The sequence below is a fragment of the Labeo rohita genome, unplaced genomic scaffold, assembly GCF_022985175.1.
Source record: "Labeo rohita strain BAU-BD-2019 unplaced genomic scaffold, IGBB_LRoh.1.0 scaffold_187, whole genome shotgun sequence".
Lineage (NCBI taxonomy): Eukaryota > Metazoa > Chordata > Actinopteri > Cypriniformes > Cyprinidae > Labeo > Labeo rohita.
Window position 1 is genome coordinate 84,894 of NW_026128077.1, and position 17,041 is coordinate 101,934.

Consider the following 17,041-nt stretch of genomic DNA (forward strand, 5'->3'; position numbering starts at 1 on the left):
TTGTCACCACTGCAATTTGTTTTTTATGATAATATAAGAGTTCTACATGCAAATATTTGTGCTGTAAATTTGTATTGTTTTGCTCTTTGCAAATGTTTTACATCAGATTTTTAATTTGGTGTTAAATATATTTAATTTGATCACAATCTCTAAATAACGAGGTCAATAACAGTTTCAGCACAGCAGATGTGTTGATTTTGAGATGTTCTTGTCCTGCCTTTATATTTTAGGAAGAGATTCCCTCACAAGGAGATCATCATATTTAAAGATCTTTGACATCAAAAAGATTGATAACCCACTTAAACATCACTATACAAGAAAGCATGCAGTAAAAACATCTCGGTTACGAATTGCTGAGGAATGACAGGAGACCAGAATCAAGTTTTTTCTAATAGGCTGTTTTAATGATTGTTTCCTTAACTGTAGGCCTTTAAAACACAACTAAACACTTGCAATAAAATAAAATCTACAGAAATAAACACTTCAAAGTAAAGCAATTCAGTGAAGAAAATAAAAAAAACATAATCAAAACACTGTCAGTTTCACACAACAGAAAAATACATTTACAATGTAAGATATCAGATTTAACCAACTCTAAATCACAGTCCTTAAATGCTGAATAAGTTTGTGATATGTTTAATTTCCAGTTGTTCAATCACTGATATCAGTTTCTTCTTTATTTGTCTTATTTCTCAGTTATGTATGAAAAAACTGTCTCTATGCAAGAAAAGATTTATTTTGAGCAGGAAAAAACAGTTTAATCCAGATACTCACTATGTGATATAATTGATCACCCTGAGTCTCCTCTGCAATGTTAAGAATTTGATTTAAAAACACTTTTTGCTGGACACAGAAATGGAGGTATTCTTTAATGGCCAAAAGCATTATTATACAGTCACAGACCACCTGTAAATCTGTATCATGCAAAACACATACCCCAAACACCCCAGTTTAACAAATGCATATAATAGCAACTGTATAATATAATTTTAACCATAAAAAATCTAAATAATGTCATAATTATTATTTCCCTTTAAACAGATGCAACAAGAAGAACAGTATCTAATCTACCAGAAGAAAACCATTCATCTTTGGGATGACATGACGGTGAGTAAATGAACCTTCACATGCAGAAAGAAGATTATGTTGATGTTTTATTTTAAACAAACAAAATGATGCACTAGCAAACTTATCTGCACCATCAGCTCCCTCTTGTGGTCTCGAGTTGTGATTACAGATGCATGCAAAATGCAAAAATTAGTTTGTTAGCACATTAGGACATGTTTACATTATAAACCTTTGATTTCAGTTTACATATGAGTGTTTAAGAAATGATCTACGTTATATATTTCGCTTAAATATTTTTATTACAACTAGACAGGGCTGTCTATTGAATGCACTGTACTTCAGTTCCTCCCAGACTCAGTTTTATTGCAAAAATTCAATATACCGCTACCCTGAGGCAGGAATGAAGCTCAGACCTGATCTATTGGAAAACCTTAGATGACTGGAAGCTGTTAACAGCAAAGCACTTGTGGTGTTGCTTTAATATAAACATTAAGCAGACACAGGAACATGAGTGGTCTGGTGTTTACATGCATTTGGCCATGTAGTGTGTGTTTAATATGAGAAAAGGCATATGAATATAGGGTATAATAGTGTTCAAATGTATAAATACAAAACAAATATGACTAAATATTAAATACTGATAGAGAAACATCACCTTGGTAAGCGTTTGTTCACTTAAAAATCTAACTTATGCATTTGTATAAAATCAATAGTGATATAACATTTGTTTTGGAAGAATTTGAATTTTTTTTGTGCATTTTTGATGAGAAATGAACTGCTGTGACAAACTTAGGAGAACTGTGAGAAGATTTTTGAAAAAGTGACTTTTTTTTCTTCTTCTTGTAGTCCTGGTGCATTTTATGTTCCATTTCGGCTTGTTGTTTCTGAGTTAAAGACACATGGAACAGCATTTACTTTATAATAATCCAGCAAAAATTATATGTTGATTATAATTATGTTTTGAATATTTTTATATGCTTCAGAAATAACTTTAATACTACAGTAAGCATTTATTATATACTTTATTTATTGTCTCTTCTTTTTTATTTCACTTTATAGTAAGATTATTTTTTTTTAACATTATTACATTTATTAATCTTATTTAATGTTAACATTATCATTTACATTATTAAAATTAAAAGTTGTATCTGTAAATATTATTTAATGGACCTGAGCTTACACAAACTATGATCAGTCGTATTTTTAATAAGTGACATTAACAAATATTTATTTAATGCATTATCTGATGTTAACTAATGGGACTTTATTGTAAAGTGCCGCCATTTCTTCTTTATATATATATATTTAATAATATCACCACCTTTTCGGATCATTCCTCAGATCTTCAGTGATCACTATTGGTGTTATGATGATCTCAGGCCAAACGGTGCAGCTTTAATCTTATTAAACTGAGGAGTCACTAATCGTACTTTGAACACATACTTCTGTTATATCAGTTATGTTTTGTGTGTGTGTGTGTGTGTGTGTGTGTGTGTGTGCACCTGGTATTCATCACGTTATGGGAACCAAATGTCCCCACAAGGATATTAATACCAGTAAATTTCCACCTTGTGGGGACATTTGTGAGGTCCCCATGAGGAAACAGGCTTATAAATCATACAGAATGAGTTTTTTTAAGAAAGTAAAAGTGTGCACAGTCTCCTGTGAGGACTAGGTTTAGGTATAAGGTAGATGTAGGGCGATAGAAAATATGGTATGTACAGTATTAAAACCATTACACCTATGGAATGAACCCATAAAACATGTAAACACAACGTGTGTGTGTGTGTGTGTGTGTGTGTGTGTGTGTGTGTGTGTGTGGTGTGTGTGTGTGCCTATGATTGTGTGAGTATCACTTGAGTATCAAATGAACATGCTTATCTTGTAAGTTGTCTTGTTGTTATTTATAGTTAAATTGAATTTAAGCATTTCAGTACTTGAATTAGTTAACCTTGCTAGTTGAAGAACCAAAAACACATTTTCATTAATGACAAGCTTTATTTATTTATTTATTTATTTACTGAAGAATAAAAGCATGTGATATTCAGTTTCTTCTGCAGCTGTTGAATCTGATTCACTGAAACAGGAAGTAGAAGAGCAGAGAAGACAACAGCAGGAGGAAGCTTCCCTTATACACACCATCTGATCAACAGAATAAAGATTAAATATGGAGCTCATATTATGACAATACTTTTTGAATTTGAATTGTACAAATTTGAATTATTGACAAGTGTCATTTAACAAAACTGAATATTATATGGCATTTAACAGTTCTGAATTCGATTTTTTTAAACTTGAATATTGAACATTTGAAATTGAACAACTGAATTTTCAAATCGCACATTTTCAAATAGACATGTATTTTCAAACAGTAGATTTTTCTTCTGATTTCTAAGACTTCAAATATTCAGTTTTTAAAAATACAACTTCAAGTTTTCAAGATGAAGAAAAATTCGGAACATCAAATTCAGTGTTCAAAATTCAAAGCGCAGAAATTCAGATCATACAGAAAGTAGCTCAGAGGTTATGCACAGGGAAGAGTAGATGATCCACGAAAAGTCGAACGAAGCATTTACTGTGACCGAGAGGGGACATGTTTGGTTCACTTAGGCTAGTTTGTCATGGCCACAACATATTAACTCCTGGGTACATGATAACACGCCTTGGTCACAAGATATAAGGGCTCGTTTGAGATGAGCAAAATCCGCGCACAATCGATCACCGGTGATCAACGCAAGATTCATGCCGGTTAGAAAAGTGACATGATGCTGAGGGGCCTTGTCGGATTGAGCAGTCGGGCGCAGTAGCTCTCCAACACTGCACTGACCAAAAGCACAATGGGAAACGACTGGCTGACGACACAGCTTAAAGCTCATTGGTTCAAACAACTGTGATGTCGCGTTCTCTTCTAAAATGTTTTATTTTTAATCTAATATCATGTGGTTATGGGTTTAAATTCTGCATGAATATTCACACTATGACAGTGCGATCTCTGTGTGTGATATGTGATTGTTGTAATATTCCTATAAAAATCTAAAATACATGCTTATATTAAAGTCAAAAATGGATGATAAATACGTCTTTAGTATGGAATTAAATAGCAAGCACTTTGAGTGTCTTGTGCATCCTATTTATTTTCATATAGAAGCAACGAAACTGAAATTATACCATGTTTATCAGCAACACAGCACATGAGTGTAAAAAACGCGATATCAGCCTTTGATCTCGTAGGTTTCTGTTCAGAACTGTCCGTCTTGACTGCGCTTTTTTTACTCCTCCCTTCACTGCAGTTCAGGTGAGGCGCATCTCAAACGAGCCTATTATCTCGTGGGAACATCATATTAACTCGTGGCAGTGTGATATGTCGTGGCCACAAGATCATTTTGTGGAGATAATGACATGCAGGAATCGCCGCGCGGCTGCTGCCTTCTCTCGTAGTGGAAGCGTTTTGTGCAGTTGAGGTGGTGTTCACTCCATATCACCAACTGGGGTAAATACATTAATAAAGTAAAAACTTCACTGGCATAATTGTCAGGCGTTTACAGTATTTGCAAAATATTTTAGCATATTAATAATATTAGAATAATTATACAGAAAGTTAAAGCACTACACGAACTGAAAGGGAAATAAGCATATAAAACAATAAATATAGCCCAAAAATATAGCCCTAACCAGTTAATATAATTATTATAAAATTAGGCCTATTGTTTTAGCCTACTGTTTAATAATAATAATATACAAATATGAAATATAAGGAACCGATCCGTTAACAGGCAAGCGGTGCTCCTGCAGCCAAAATACTGACACTTACGTCTCTTTGCGTCAGGCGCCGCCAGAGATAAAAATATGTTATGTCCTTTAACCAGATTTTTAACAACAGATAGAACATTTGTCGGTAGTGTTGAAAACGACGATCATGTAATGGAATTCCCCTATGATCAATCAAAAAAACTTTACAGAGATGTGCCTGACATGAAGTCATAATCCCATGAATAGGGACTATGAATTATAAATAGAAAAACACATATAATACATTGCTGTTATGTTTTGTTTATTTTTAATGAAATCAAATGTGACCTTGTTGTTTGCAACTATGTTTGCAACTTTGTCTTTCCCAAAACAGCACAAATCACTTCAGGCTTTTTCACACGGGACGCGGCAGTCGCGAGTGTCCAGTTCATTTTCAATGGGAGCGGCGCGGAGGCGAAGCGCAAGTGGTGCTGCTGCACCCAAAATCCTGCCGCTTCCACGAACATGGCGCTTCGCAGCAGCGCAGCCAAAGATCATTTTTTAAAATCTTTTTGTGAGCGGCAGCGTCCGCACCGAGACACGAACACCACCTCAACTGCACAAAACGCTTCCACTACGAGAGAAGGCAGCAGCCGCGCGGCGATTCCTGCATGTCATTATCTCCACAAAATGATCTTGTGGCCACGACATATCACACTGCCACGAGTTAATATGATGTTCCCACGAGATAATAGGCTCGTTTGAGATGCGCCTCACCTGAACTGCAGTGAAGGGAGGAGTAAAAAAAGCGCAGTCAAGACGGACAGTTCTGAACAGAAACCTACGAGATCAAAGGCTGATATCGCGTTTTTTACACTCATGTGCTGTGTTGCTGATAAACATGGTATAATTTCAGTTTCGTTGCTTCTATATGAAAATAAATAGGATGCACAAGACACTCAAAGTGCTTGCTATTTAATTCCATACTAAAGACGTATTTATCATCCATTTTTGACTTTAATATAAGCATGTATTTTAGATTTTTATAGGAATATTACAACAATCACATATCACACACAGAGATCGCACTGTCATAGTGTGAATATTCATGCAGAATTTAAACCCATAACCACATGATATTAGATTAAAAATAAAACATTTTAGAAGAGAACGCGACATCACAGTTGTTTGAACCAATGAGCTTTAAGCTGTGTCGTCAGCCAGTCGTTTCCCATTGTGCTTTTGGTCAGTGCAGTGTTGGAGAGCTACTGCGCCCGACTGCTCAATCCGACAAGGCCCCTCAGCATCATGTCACTTTTCTAACCGGCATGAATCTTGCGTTGATCACCGGTGATCGATTGTGCGCGGATTTTGCTCATCTCAAACGAGCCCTTATATCTTGTGACCAAGGCGTGTTATCATGTACCCAGGAGTTAATATGTTGTGGCCATGACAAACTAGCCTAAGTGAACCAAACATGTCCCCTCTCGGTCACAGTAAATGCTTCGTTCGACTTTTCGTGGATCATCTACTCTTCCCTGTGCATAACCTCTGAGCTACTTTCTGTATGATCTGAATTTCTGCGCTTTGAATTTTGAACACTGAATTTGATGTTCCGAATTTTTCTTCATCTTGAAAACTTGAAGTTGTATTTTTAAAAACTGAATATTTGAAGTCTTAGAAATCAGAAGAAAAATCTACTGTTTGAAAATACATGTCTATTTGAAAATGTGCGATTTGAAAATTCAGTTGTTCAATTTCAAATGTTCAATATTCAAGTTTAAAAAAATCGAATTCAGAACTGTTAAATGCCATATAATATTCAGTTTTGTTAAATGACACTTGTCAATAATTCAAATTTGTACAATTCAAATTCAAAAAGTATTGTCATAATATGAGCTCCATAGAAGCTTCCCTTATACACACCATCTGATCAACAGAATAAGGAAGTTGCGGTTAATTAATGCTCCGACTGATTTGTATTGACTCTAAATCACAGTTCTGTAATAAAAAGGAGAGCACTTGACTTTTAACTACTGAAATTTAATATTTAGCTTTTTATGAACAGTCTTTATATTACCGTAGTAGTCATTGAGGGGGGGAACATGCAAATGTAAATTAGCACATGATCATATAAAGCACAATACCTGCTGCATTGCAGAGATCAGTGTCACAGCAGTGGACTTTTACTGTCCCTCCAGTCGGGAGCTGTTTGGTCCCAGGTTCACATGTACTTGCACACTCTTTAATTGTGACAGTTATCTTAGCGGAACCTGCAAATAAGAGAAATGTGATAAGATGAACATACTTGCACTGCATATTATTATTTTCAGTAATGACTGTAGATTTCCACATCATACTGGACTTACCAATGGATTGTTCTCCCGTCATGATTGCACATTTGGAAATTCCATCTCTACACGTCTCCACTTTGGCATCACAGGAACCCGTCAGATCAGACACACATGTGTAACACTTGAGAGAGTGTCCTTAAACACACAGACAGACATTTAGTGACCTCTCTATATATACCAGATAATACATTATTAAATACTTGCTGTTTTTTTGTACCTCCAGTGAGAAAAATGAGAAGAAGAACAACAGAGATGCGCAGATCCATCGTGTGTCAGGAACAGGAGCAGAATGAAAAAACAATGCTTTCGTTTCTTTTTATATCTGTTCAGAAAGGGGCAGGTTAACTGAAGAAACTTTGTGAGGTCCTACAACATTTACTGTTACAAACTGAAAGAAATTTGAATTTTTAGCAAATCTGGTCTCATTTGACACCAAAGCAAAATGGATTTTTGAAAAAATCCACCATTCTGTTAATACACACAATTTATTACATCATTTTATGTTACAGTGGCTTGAAAGACAATTTACAGATTGACACTGCTCACACATTATGATTGATAGTGCTTTATTTCAAATAATACAGTGACATTAGAGCAGCAAAACACTTGGGATTTGAGAACCTTTTTACCAGTGTGATCTTTATTTCCTTATTTTAAAAAGCAGTCATTCTAAAACTGAAACTTATAATATACGGATGAAACACGTAGACTAATGAAAATGATACTTTGGGATTTTGTGTACTGACTATTGATTGTTGTACGGAGGATATAGACGGTGCTAAATACCCTCAGACGAAAGCAAAAGCAACCGAAGATCTGGCAAACTATGTGTAATGAAATTAGGTGACTGACAGCCGAATTTATCTATCAGCGACTAGTATCCTTAATATAAAGGTTGATTGGTTGTTACCCGTGATGCGTCACGTCCGACTTTCCCCCCTTTGTGCCCGTGTTTACGGTGGTTGCAGGTAAGCGCGCTGTGCTGTAACAGGTGGTTATTTTAAAATTGGTTGGTCTTTTAAAGCGCTTTTTTTCCGTAAATTATAGTGTCGTTTTGGCCTGGTGTCAGTGTGTTGTCGGTGCTGCTTGGTGGATTTAATGACTGTTTGCCTCTCAGGTATGTGTATTTGTATAAGCTTGTTGTATTGTGATCCTTCGATGTGCTGTTAACATTGTTACATGCTGAATAGGTGCGTTTCCTGTACCCCAGGGTGCTATCGGTGGGCATGATTTATAGATCTGTGCCTGTACATTTTCTATTTTGCATGATACCTTGACGGTAAGTGTTTTAAGTATAATTATAATTCATGAATGAAAAAGTATGAGGATTTGTAACGTTTCTTTTTGTGTTCGTTATAGGATTCTCCCTCTCGTTCTTTCTTGTTTTATATTGTATTTACTGCTGTTTTCCGCTTTGCGCTGCTGACGTTCTGCTCACAATCCTACGGTTTTGCTGTTCACACTGTCGTGCAGACGCCATCATCGTTGTCGAAAGGGGATTGTTCGTCTGATTCCTATTGTTTCGTTTCCTGCTTGTGCATCAACATGGAGAATATGACGATCTCATTTTATTGAGAGAGAATAACTGTTTAGTTTTGTCCTTTTATTTTCTTTTGATTAATTTTGTGGGAGTCAAGTTTGTCTTGTTCTTTTTGGTTCTCGTACACTATATATATATATATATATATATATATATTATGCAATTATATACTGTTGTGTTTGCTGTTTTATTTGTATGTTATTTTTCCTTTTATTAATGCAACTTGATTTACATGCCGTTTACATCTAACCTCAAGTTGCTTTGTAATTTTGTTTGAATTTATTTGATTTTTCCTAATGTTTTCTTCTAGTCTTATGTGGTATTGATACCCACCTTTGTTTGGAGTTGTTTTATTAGTTAATTGATGTTTATGTTGTATTTTGTTTTAAGTTAATGGTGTTTAATTGTTTGTTATAGTTTATTTATTTATTTTTGGTTTATTGCAGGAGCTGGGGTCCCACGGGTAAACGGATCCTCCTCTTTGTGGTGGTGGTTCTTCTTTATTGCGTGCTGTGTACCACTTTGAGTGTGTGGTAGTGTGATCTGAGTGCACCTTGGTGTGTGTGCGCGTGAAAGTGTGCCCTTGTAAAACCAGACTCCATTTGTTTCCTGCCGTTGGGAGCCTCAGCCCTGCTGGTATTTATTTTGCTTTCATATTTAAAGTTGATTTTGTGTCATTATCTACATTCATTCTTTTTGTAAATTCATTTTTTTTCATTTAAAGTGGGATCTCCTGTTGCTGCTTTGACATTTTAGTGTCCATTTTAAAACATTCTTGTATTAATAAACATTTGTATTTTTTTATTATACCCACGTCTCTTGTTCACTTGCATGAGGGAACCGAACCTGTGTGCTTAATTACTCCATTTTTGGGTTTTGAGTATTGTTCCCTAGAGCTAATTTCTAGGGTGGCGTAGTCGGATTTTCTTACTGGTAAAAGGTTGGTTTTCATAATTGTACCGCTCCGTCACATATGCAACATGTTTCTGCAGGGCTGAGGAATGCAGACATATCTGCTGTTTTCTTGAACGCAATGGCCAATCAGAAACGTTTTAGTTTGTCAGAATTCACTCACCTCTAAAAGCACCCGATCGTTTTTATTTTTCCAAGTGCAGTTTTGCTCGTGAATCATCTCAGGACTAAGCGCAGACGCGATGTAAATAAGAGATTCACTGTGCAGTTTAGAGAGCTTCATTGATTATAACAGAACTTGTGAGATCGCGATGAACTGAGATGAATGACGCTTTTACGTGATAATGAAGTGAGCGATAAAGTGAGCACTTTCTAGTCTATAATCCGTTCAGAATTTGAAACGTTCGTTTTATAAGGTGCAATGTTTCGGGATGACATCTACATATTTATGATGGATTATATGCTGAAAGCGGCCAGCAGAAGACTAATCATAGTCTGTTCGATCAATTTTGCCTTCTCAAAGCATCACGACTTGCCTAAAATAATATATATATATATATATATATATATATATATATATGATATAGATATAAAACAGTTCAAGCAGTGCTGGACTGGTAATCTGGCACACCGGGCATTTTCCCGGTGGGCCGACGCACTTTTGGGCCGGTACATTTCCCCCCACCCCCGCCAGGGACAGCGGCCCATCACAAAGCACTACAGAGTGATAAAGGATCTTGCTTCGCCTATGTTAAAATATCGCTTCACCTCTTTTCACCTCCTCTCAGAATGTACAGACCAAAACGAAACGGTGGTGCTAAAAAAAAAGTTCATGGAAAAGTAGCTTAAAATTTTAAAGGCGGATGCCGCAAAATGTGCCTTGTCGTCAGCAATTCAGAAATGTACACAGCAGCGTTATCAAGAACAGACTTGCTCTGCAGTGAGTAATGCGGGCGAAAGGGACAGGCAGGAGGAGGAGAGGAGTTTAATCGGCAAGGAGCTTGATAACAGGGGCTCGCATGAAAGGGAAACGGAGGGATCTAACCTGTCCCAATGCGCGTGCGCGCCAGGAGTGTAGAATACGTAAACGTATTTTAATAAAACGAAATTTCGTCCCTTGCGCTTTTTTGGCCAAGTCAAGTGTGTTCACAGAGAGTATTTCATGACATGGGCCAATGCGAATAAATCTAGATTTAAATATGATCTGACGTTTTGTTTGTATCCAAAACAATGAGATGGGATAGGCAATTCAAATGTTTTTTTTTTTTTTTTTTTTTTTTTTTTTTTTTTTTTTTTTTGTGAATTTGCAATATATTCAAATAAGGGGCGATTTTCAGTTTAGGGGTCTCAGCCCCCAATGAGGCTATATATATATATATACAGTACTGTGCAAAAGTTTTAGGCCACTAGTATTTTCACCAGCTAAAAAATGGTTTAAATCAGTTATTTCTATCTTTGGCTGTAGTTTGTCAGTAAAAAATATCGGTTTACATTTCCAAACATTCTGTTTGCCATTAATTGTAATAATCTAGTGAGATTTTTGTTTGCACAAGGAGTCTGACAACAGCCTGTGCTCCAAAAATCTCACTGTATTATTATAATTAATGGCAAAATGAATGTTTAGAAATGTAATCTGATATTTCCTACTGACACACTACAGCCAAAGACAGACTTTAACTGACTTTAAACCATTTTTTAGCTGATGAAAATACTAGTGGCCTAAGACTTTTGCACAGTACTGTGTGTGTATATATGATATATATTATATATATATATATATATATATATATATATATATATTATACACAAAATTACGGTTTGCATTTCTAGTACAACCCTATTTCCACATGCACTGGAATATGCATTATATTGGACGTTAAATTTTCAAAAGAAGCTGTGGAGGGGTGAACACAGAGAAAACTACAGTAGATGGGGAACCGTTTGCTCCTTTTATGACAATGACCCGCAGGGATGCAGATATTATAACAATCTATTGATAAACACACACATGGATCGCGGAACGTACCAAAAGAAGGAGGGGCCCGGGAAGGTGTGGGTGTGTGTGGGGGGTGGGGGTCTATAAAGTCTGTAAGATTATACATTTTACATTCTAGTCTACATTTTAATATTAAAAACAATATCAATAGTATAGTTATTGGTTGAAAATGTTTTATTTAAATAGGCAATAGCCCTCCTAAAAATGGCCTAGCGACGCCCATGATTCAAATACTTAACTTTCAATATTAAATATACCAGTACTGTAATCAATGTGTTAAAAAAAAAAAAAAAAAACCTAATTTATTAACTTGTGCTTTGCCTTCCTCTCTTATTCTTATAAAGGCTACAATCTTTGAGGAGGTCTTAACATATATGTTGTACACAGTTGCATACTTATTTTTATTATTTAAAAAAAATGACACTTCGACCATTTAGTTTCTTTCTTTGGGGATATGCTAGGCTATACCTATAGGTATATGTTGGGGTGGGCCACCTGAACCAAAAAATGCCAGGGCCAATTTTTTGTCCCAGTCCAGCCCTGCCTCCTGCCTGTCGCTTTCGCCCGCATTACTCACTGCAGAGCAAGTCTGTTCTTGATAACGCTGCTGTGTACATTTCGGAATTGCTGACGACGAGGCACATTTTGCGGCATCCGCCTTCAAATTTTGAAGCTACTTTTCCATGAACTTTTCAGCACCACCGTTTCGCTTTGGTCTGTACATTCTGAGAGGAGGTGAAGCGATATTTTAACATAGGCGAAGCAAGATCCTTTATCACTCTGTAGTGCTTTGTGATGGGCCGCTGTCCCTGGCGGGGGTGGGGGGAAATGTAGCGGCCCAAAAGTGCGTCGGCCCACCGGGAAAATGCCCGGTGTGCCAGATTACCAGTCCAGCACTGACTCGGACCACATCAAACAATAATCAAACAACAAAAGAAAAAGAGAAAATCACTCACTGTTCTTGACTGAATCACTTATTAACTTATTAACTTATTAATTTTGCAGTGTTTTCTCTTAACATTTATTACTTCATGAAATGTCTATTTCTGTAATAGCCTTTATATAGACCTACATAAAAAAACTTACAAAAACCCCTACAATTCTATTTTTAAAAAAGATTCTATTTAAAAAAAAAATATTTCAGTTGTATTTTTGATTAATATATGTATTAATACTTTTGCTTGTAAGTAATACTTGGAGTGTTTACTTGCCTTGAGCTCGAGAATGTTTTACTTACATTAGTTGATTCGTTTTTTCTGTATTGAAATTATTAATATTTAAACATGGTGGCAGTTTCTGGCTTGAAAGAAAAATAAAGTGCATTCAAAAATAAAACAGGTGTGAGTTTGCTGTGACTTATGGAAAGTATAGGTAGGGCTTTATACACAGTTTGTGTCATTGTAAAGACTAGGTTTATCCCTCGCAACCTCATTTTCATTCAAGAAAAAAAAAGTCATATACAACCCAAAACACACACAGCCACAATCCAAAATAAAAGAGGTGCTGCAAGAAGCTACATGTTTTTTCTTAAGGTCCCATTCACCAAGATACCTACTCCTTTACCCCCACCCTCGAATTTATACATTTACTACATCGATGAATAAAGTCAAGAATTTTTCACATTCTAAAACCTGTTTCACTCTGAAATATGTCACATTACATAGATCACCCATAACTTCTGTCAACATGACTTTAAGTTTGCTAAGCAGAGAATGGACGCTTATGAGATGTTGTGAAATCAAAAATCTAAATGGCAAGATCCACTAGAGGTTTGCTTTTCTTACATTTCAACTGACATTGCATTTTTCTAGTTGTAAAGGTTAAAATCAGGCATGCCCAAACTCAGTCCTGGTCCTTGGTTTAGCTCCAACTTGCCTCAACACACCTGCCAGGGGGTTTCTAGTATGCCTAGTAAGAGCTTGATTAGCTGGTTCAGGTGTGTCTAATTGGGGCTGGAGCTAAAATCTGTAGGACACCTCCTTCCAGGACCGACTCTGGGCGCCCCTGGATTAAAACAATGTATACTGACAAACAGTACTGTTTCCTTGGACTCGGATAGACTCGACTCGGACTTGGCCCTTTGGGACTCGGACTTGAGTCCGACTCTGCCCATTTTGGACTCGGACTCGATTGGTGAAAGACTCGGACTCGAACCCAACACTATAAATTTGTGATATGTTAAATTTCCAGTTGTTCAATCACTGATATCAGTTTCTTCTTTATTTGTCTCATTTCTCAGTTATGTATTTAAAAACAGTCTCTATGCAAGAAAAGATTTATTTTGAGCAGGAAAAAACTGTTTAATACTCTCTGGGCCCTGTATGATATAACTGATCACCCTGAGTCTCCTCTGCCATGTGAAAAAAAAAAAAAATTGATTTGATTTAAAAAGACACTTTTTGCTGGACACAGAAATGGAGGTATTCTTTAATGGCCAAAAGCATTATTATACACCCACAGACCACCGGTAAATCTGTAGCAAACACATACCCCAAAACACCCCAGTTTAACAAATGCATATAATACATTATAATGTATAATATTATTTTAACCATAAAAATTCTAAATAATGTCATAATTATTATTTCCCTTTAAACAGATGCAACAAGAAGAACAGTATCTAATCTACCAGAAGAAAAACATACAGCTTTGGGACGACATGAGGGTGAGTAAATGAACCTTCACATGCAGAAAGAAGATTATGTTTGTTTTATTTTAAACAAACAAAATGATGCACTAGCAAACTTATCTGCACCATCAGCTCCCTCTTGTGGTCTCGAGCTGTGATTACAGATTGATCACATTTACCCTCTTCACCTGTAGATGGGGCACAAAGATTTACCAAAATGAATGAGTTTTGACTATTTCTGCATATTGAATATTTTTAATATTTCTTATTGAAAATTACCACTTAAGTGGACGATGTGTCATATTCTGTGTAATCACTTTTACACTTTCAGTAGTCTGTGTTTTGCCTTCAGTACAGTGTGGTGTAGCTGTATATTGGCACATTTCGGGGCATCGGTCTTTAGATTTTAATGGGTGGCCAGAAACTCTTTTTTAACATGGATGATATATTTTTTTTTTTCATTTGTGGTTTACATAGTTTCTGGGTTACTATGAATTTCTGAACATGTATGAACATTGCTTCAATAATAACTAATAATACAGTAAGAAGCTTATTGTATCTTTACTTATTTCTTTGGTACCACGTTACAGTAAGGTTCAGTTAGTAAACTACATTTGTTAACATGAATGTACAATGAAAAATTCATCAAAAGCATTTATTAATTTTATTGTTAATGTTAATTTTAGGGTTTACTAATTAAAATCTAATGTTGTATGTGTTATTGTTATTTAACTGATTTGAGCTAACGTGAACTAATCATTTGTATTTTTATTAACTAACATTAACAAAGATTAATCAATTCTGCAAGCAAATGTATTGCTCAATTAATGTTAATGCCTTAAGTCTTACTGTTTCTTTACATTTTTGTCTGTATATTTGTGACCCTGGACCACAAAACCAGTCTTAAGCAGCATGGGTAAATTTGTAGCAAGAACCAACAATTATTATTATTATTATTATTATTTTTTTTTTTTTTAATGCCAAAAATCATTAGGATGTTAAGTAAAGGTCATGCTCCGTGAAGATATTTAGTACTATACGATATTAAGAATTTCCTACCGTTAATATATCAAAACTTAATTTTTGATTAGTAATATGCATTGCTAAGAACTTCATTTGGGCAACTTTAAAGGTGATTTCTCTCTCTCTCTCTCTCTCTCTCTCTCTCTCTCTCTCTCTATATATATATAGTGGTATCTCTGCCAAATATTGTCCTAACTAAACATACATCAATGGAAATCTTATTTATTCAGGGTCACATTTATGTTTACGTGCAAAACAAAATGCTTATGAAAAAACCCTAAATAAAAATCAGTTAATTGAAATAATCTATTTTAACGGTTCACATGCAAACCACTAACCCAGCAACACAAAAAGACCATGTTTACAAGACTTCATTAGAAATTCAGGTTATTTTCCAGGGTATTATATTTATTATGTAATTTGTGATGTTGAAACTTTACATATTTCTCATAGTTTGCATTTTTACCTGCATTAGATGTGAATATATTTTTGTCATTTTTAGGTCCAGAAAGAATCAGAACGTATAATATATTACATCTTTTACAGCTTTTGGGGTTTGTTTCATGTTCATGCTTTTATGCCTTATATTTTGATATTTATTCATGTCCTGTCTTATCATGTGTTTCCCTTTTTCCTCATGTATTCCTGCCCTGCGTTCAGCCCTGACAAAACAATGCAAAACGTTTTTCAAACTGAAACGGTGGTGCGTTGAACACCCTGTTCTCATGACACAAGAGTTGCAACTGTGGCAGTGGAGAAGGCCATTCTTTGTGTTCTTTTTGAAGAATTTTTGGAACCTGATGTGCTCTTATTATTTTAGGTATTTTGCCTTTAATGTAAGTAAACATGTGCAAACAATATACTTGCTCTTGTGAATTTATTTTGATGTTGATTACATTTACTTACAAATTCCCACTGTATATAGCAGTATGTGCATCAGTGTGTAAACAACGGCCAGAGCTGTCTCACTTTAATAGCACGTGGTTTGTAAACATGTTGCAGCTGACTGGGCTGACATTTTTAACAAACCAACCAAACAAGAGAAAACGTATCCCATTGCACACCGTTTTCAGGAAACATGACGTTTAACCCAGAAACCATAGCAAAACGTTGGTTTGAACTTGATCATGCCACTGCCTTGTTTATGTGTCATGTTATGATCGGTTGTTGTAGTCATTTGTCTTGTTACTCATTGGTTGCTTTATGTCATGTGACCATTACCTCTTGTCATCAGTGTTGCCAAATCTGTGGTTTTCCTGTGGAACTGGGCTACTTTAACACTGTTGCTCCGGGTTGTTTTTGATGTCTGCGGATTGAAGCGACCCCAATAACACCATATTTAGCCCCTGGAAATATGCATTTACCAGGAGAACCCAGACAAACAAAAATGTGTATTTTATCCCCCCGAACGCAGTTAAAATTCAATATGGGCTAGTTTTGTGGTAGTTTTAAGTAGCAATTTAGGTGGATTTTGTTGTGAAAACCTTTGCAACCCTGCTTGTCTTGTATTGAATGTTACTCAATAACAATAAAAGCATGATTTGTCTTTATACCTGCAGTGAAAAGAATAAACAGAAGAAAAACTGAGATGTGCAGATCCATCTTTGATCAGGAGGTAAATGGAATATTTTAGTTTCACTGCTCATTTAATTAAAGGAGAAGTTTACTTCCAGAACAACAGTTTACAAACAATTTACTCACCCTTGTCATCCAAGATGTTCATGTCTTTCTGTCTTCAGTTGTAAAGAAATTATGGTTTTTGAGGAAAACATTTCAGGATTTTTCTCCAT

General features: G+C 35.6%; 1 protein-coding gene and 1 long non-coding RNA gene across 5 annotated transcripts in view; one reads left to right on the forward strand and one right to left on the reverse strand.

Moving 5' to 3' along the window:
• Positions 1-3,062: 3,062 nt before the first annotated feature.
• The window catches only part of LOC127159036 (weak neurotoxin 9), a 32,690-nt gene continuing 18,711 nt past the window's right edge, over positions 3,063-17,041 (reverse strand). The window contains exons 1-4 of one of the 2 annotated variants that reach the window (XM_051101987.1): positions 7,369-7,460; positions 7,167-7,286; positions 6,945-7,070; positions 3,063-3,210 (exon numbers count right to left, since the gene is read on the reverse strand). In XM_051101987.1, the coding sequence (XP_050957944.1) occupies positions 3,143-3,210; positions 6,945-7,070; positions 7,167-7,286; positions 7,369-7,417 (363 nt within the window). In that variant the 5' untranslated portion in view covers positions 7,418-7,460 and the 3' untranslated portion in view covers positions 3,063-3,142. Of the gene's footprint in view, positions 3,211-6,944; positions 7,071-7,166; positions 7,287-7,368; positions 7,461-17,041 lie in introns of those variants that run through there. The other variant, XM_051101989.1, reaches the window with a different exon arrangement.
• Positions 8,081-9,500, forward strand: LOC127159037 (uncharacterized). 3 transcript variants are annotated; one of them, XR_007826343.1, is made up of 3 exons: positions 8,081-8,119; positions 8,199-9,327; positions 9,416-9,500. It is a non-coding gene; the product is annotated as an uncharacterized LOC127159037 (long non-coding RNA). The 3 variants fall into 3 exon arrangements; XR_007826342.1 differs by having other exon boundaries at positions 8,199-8,430; positions 8,511-9,500; XR_007826341.1 differs by having other exon boundaries at positions 8,199-9,500.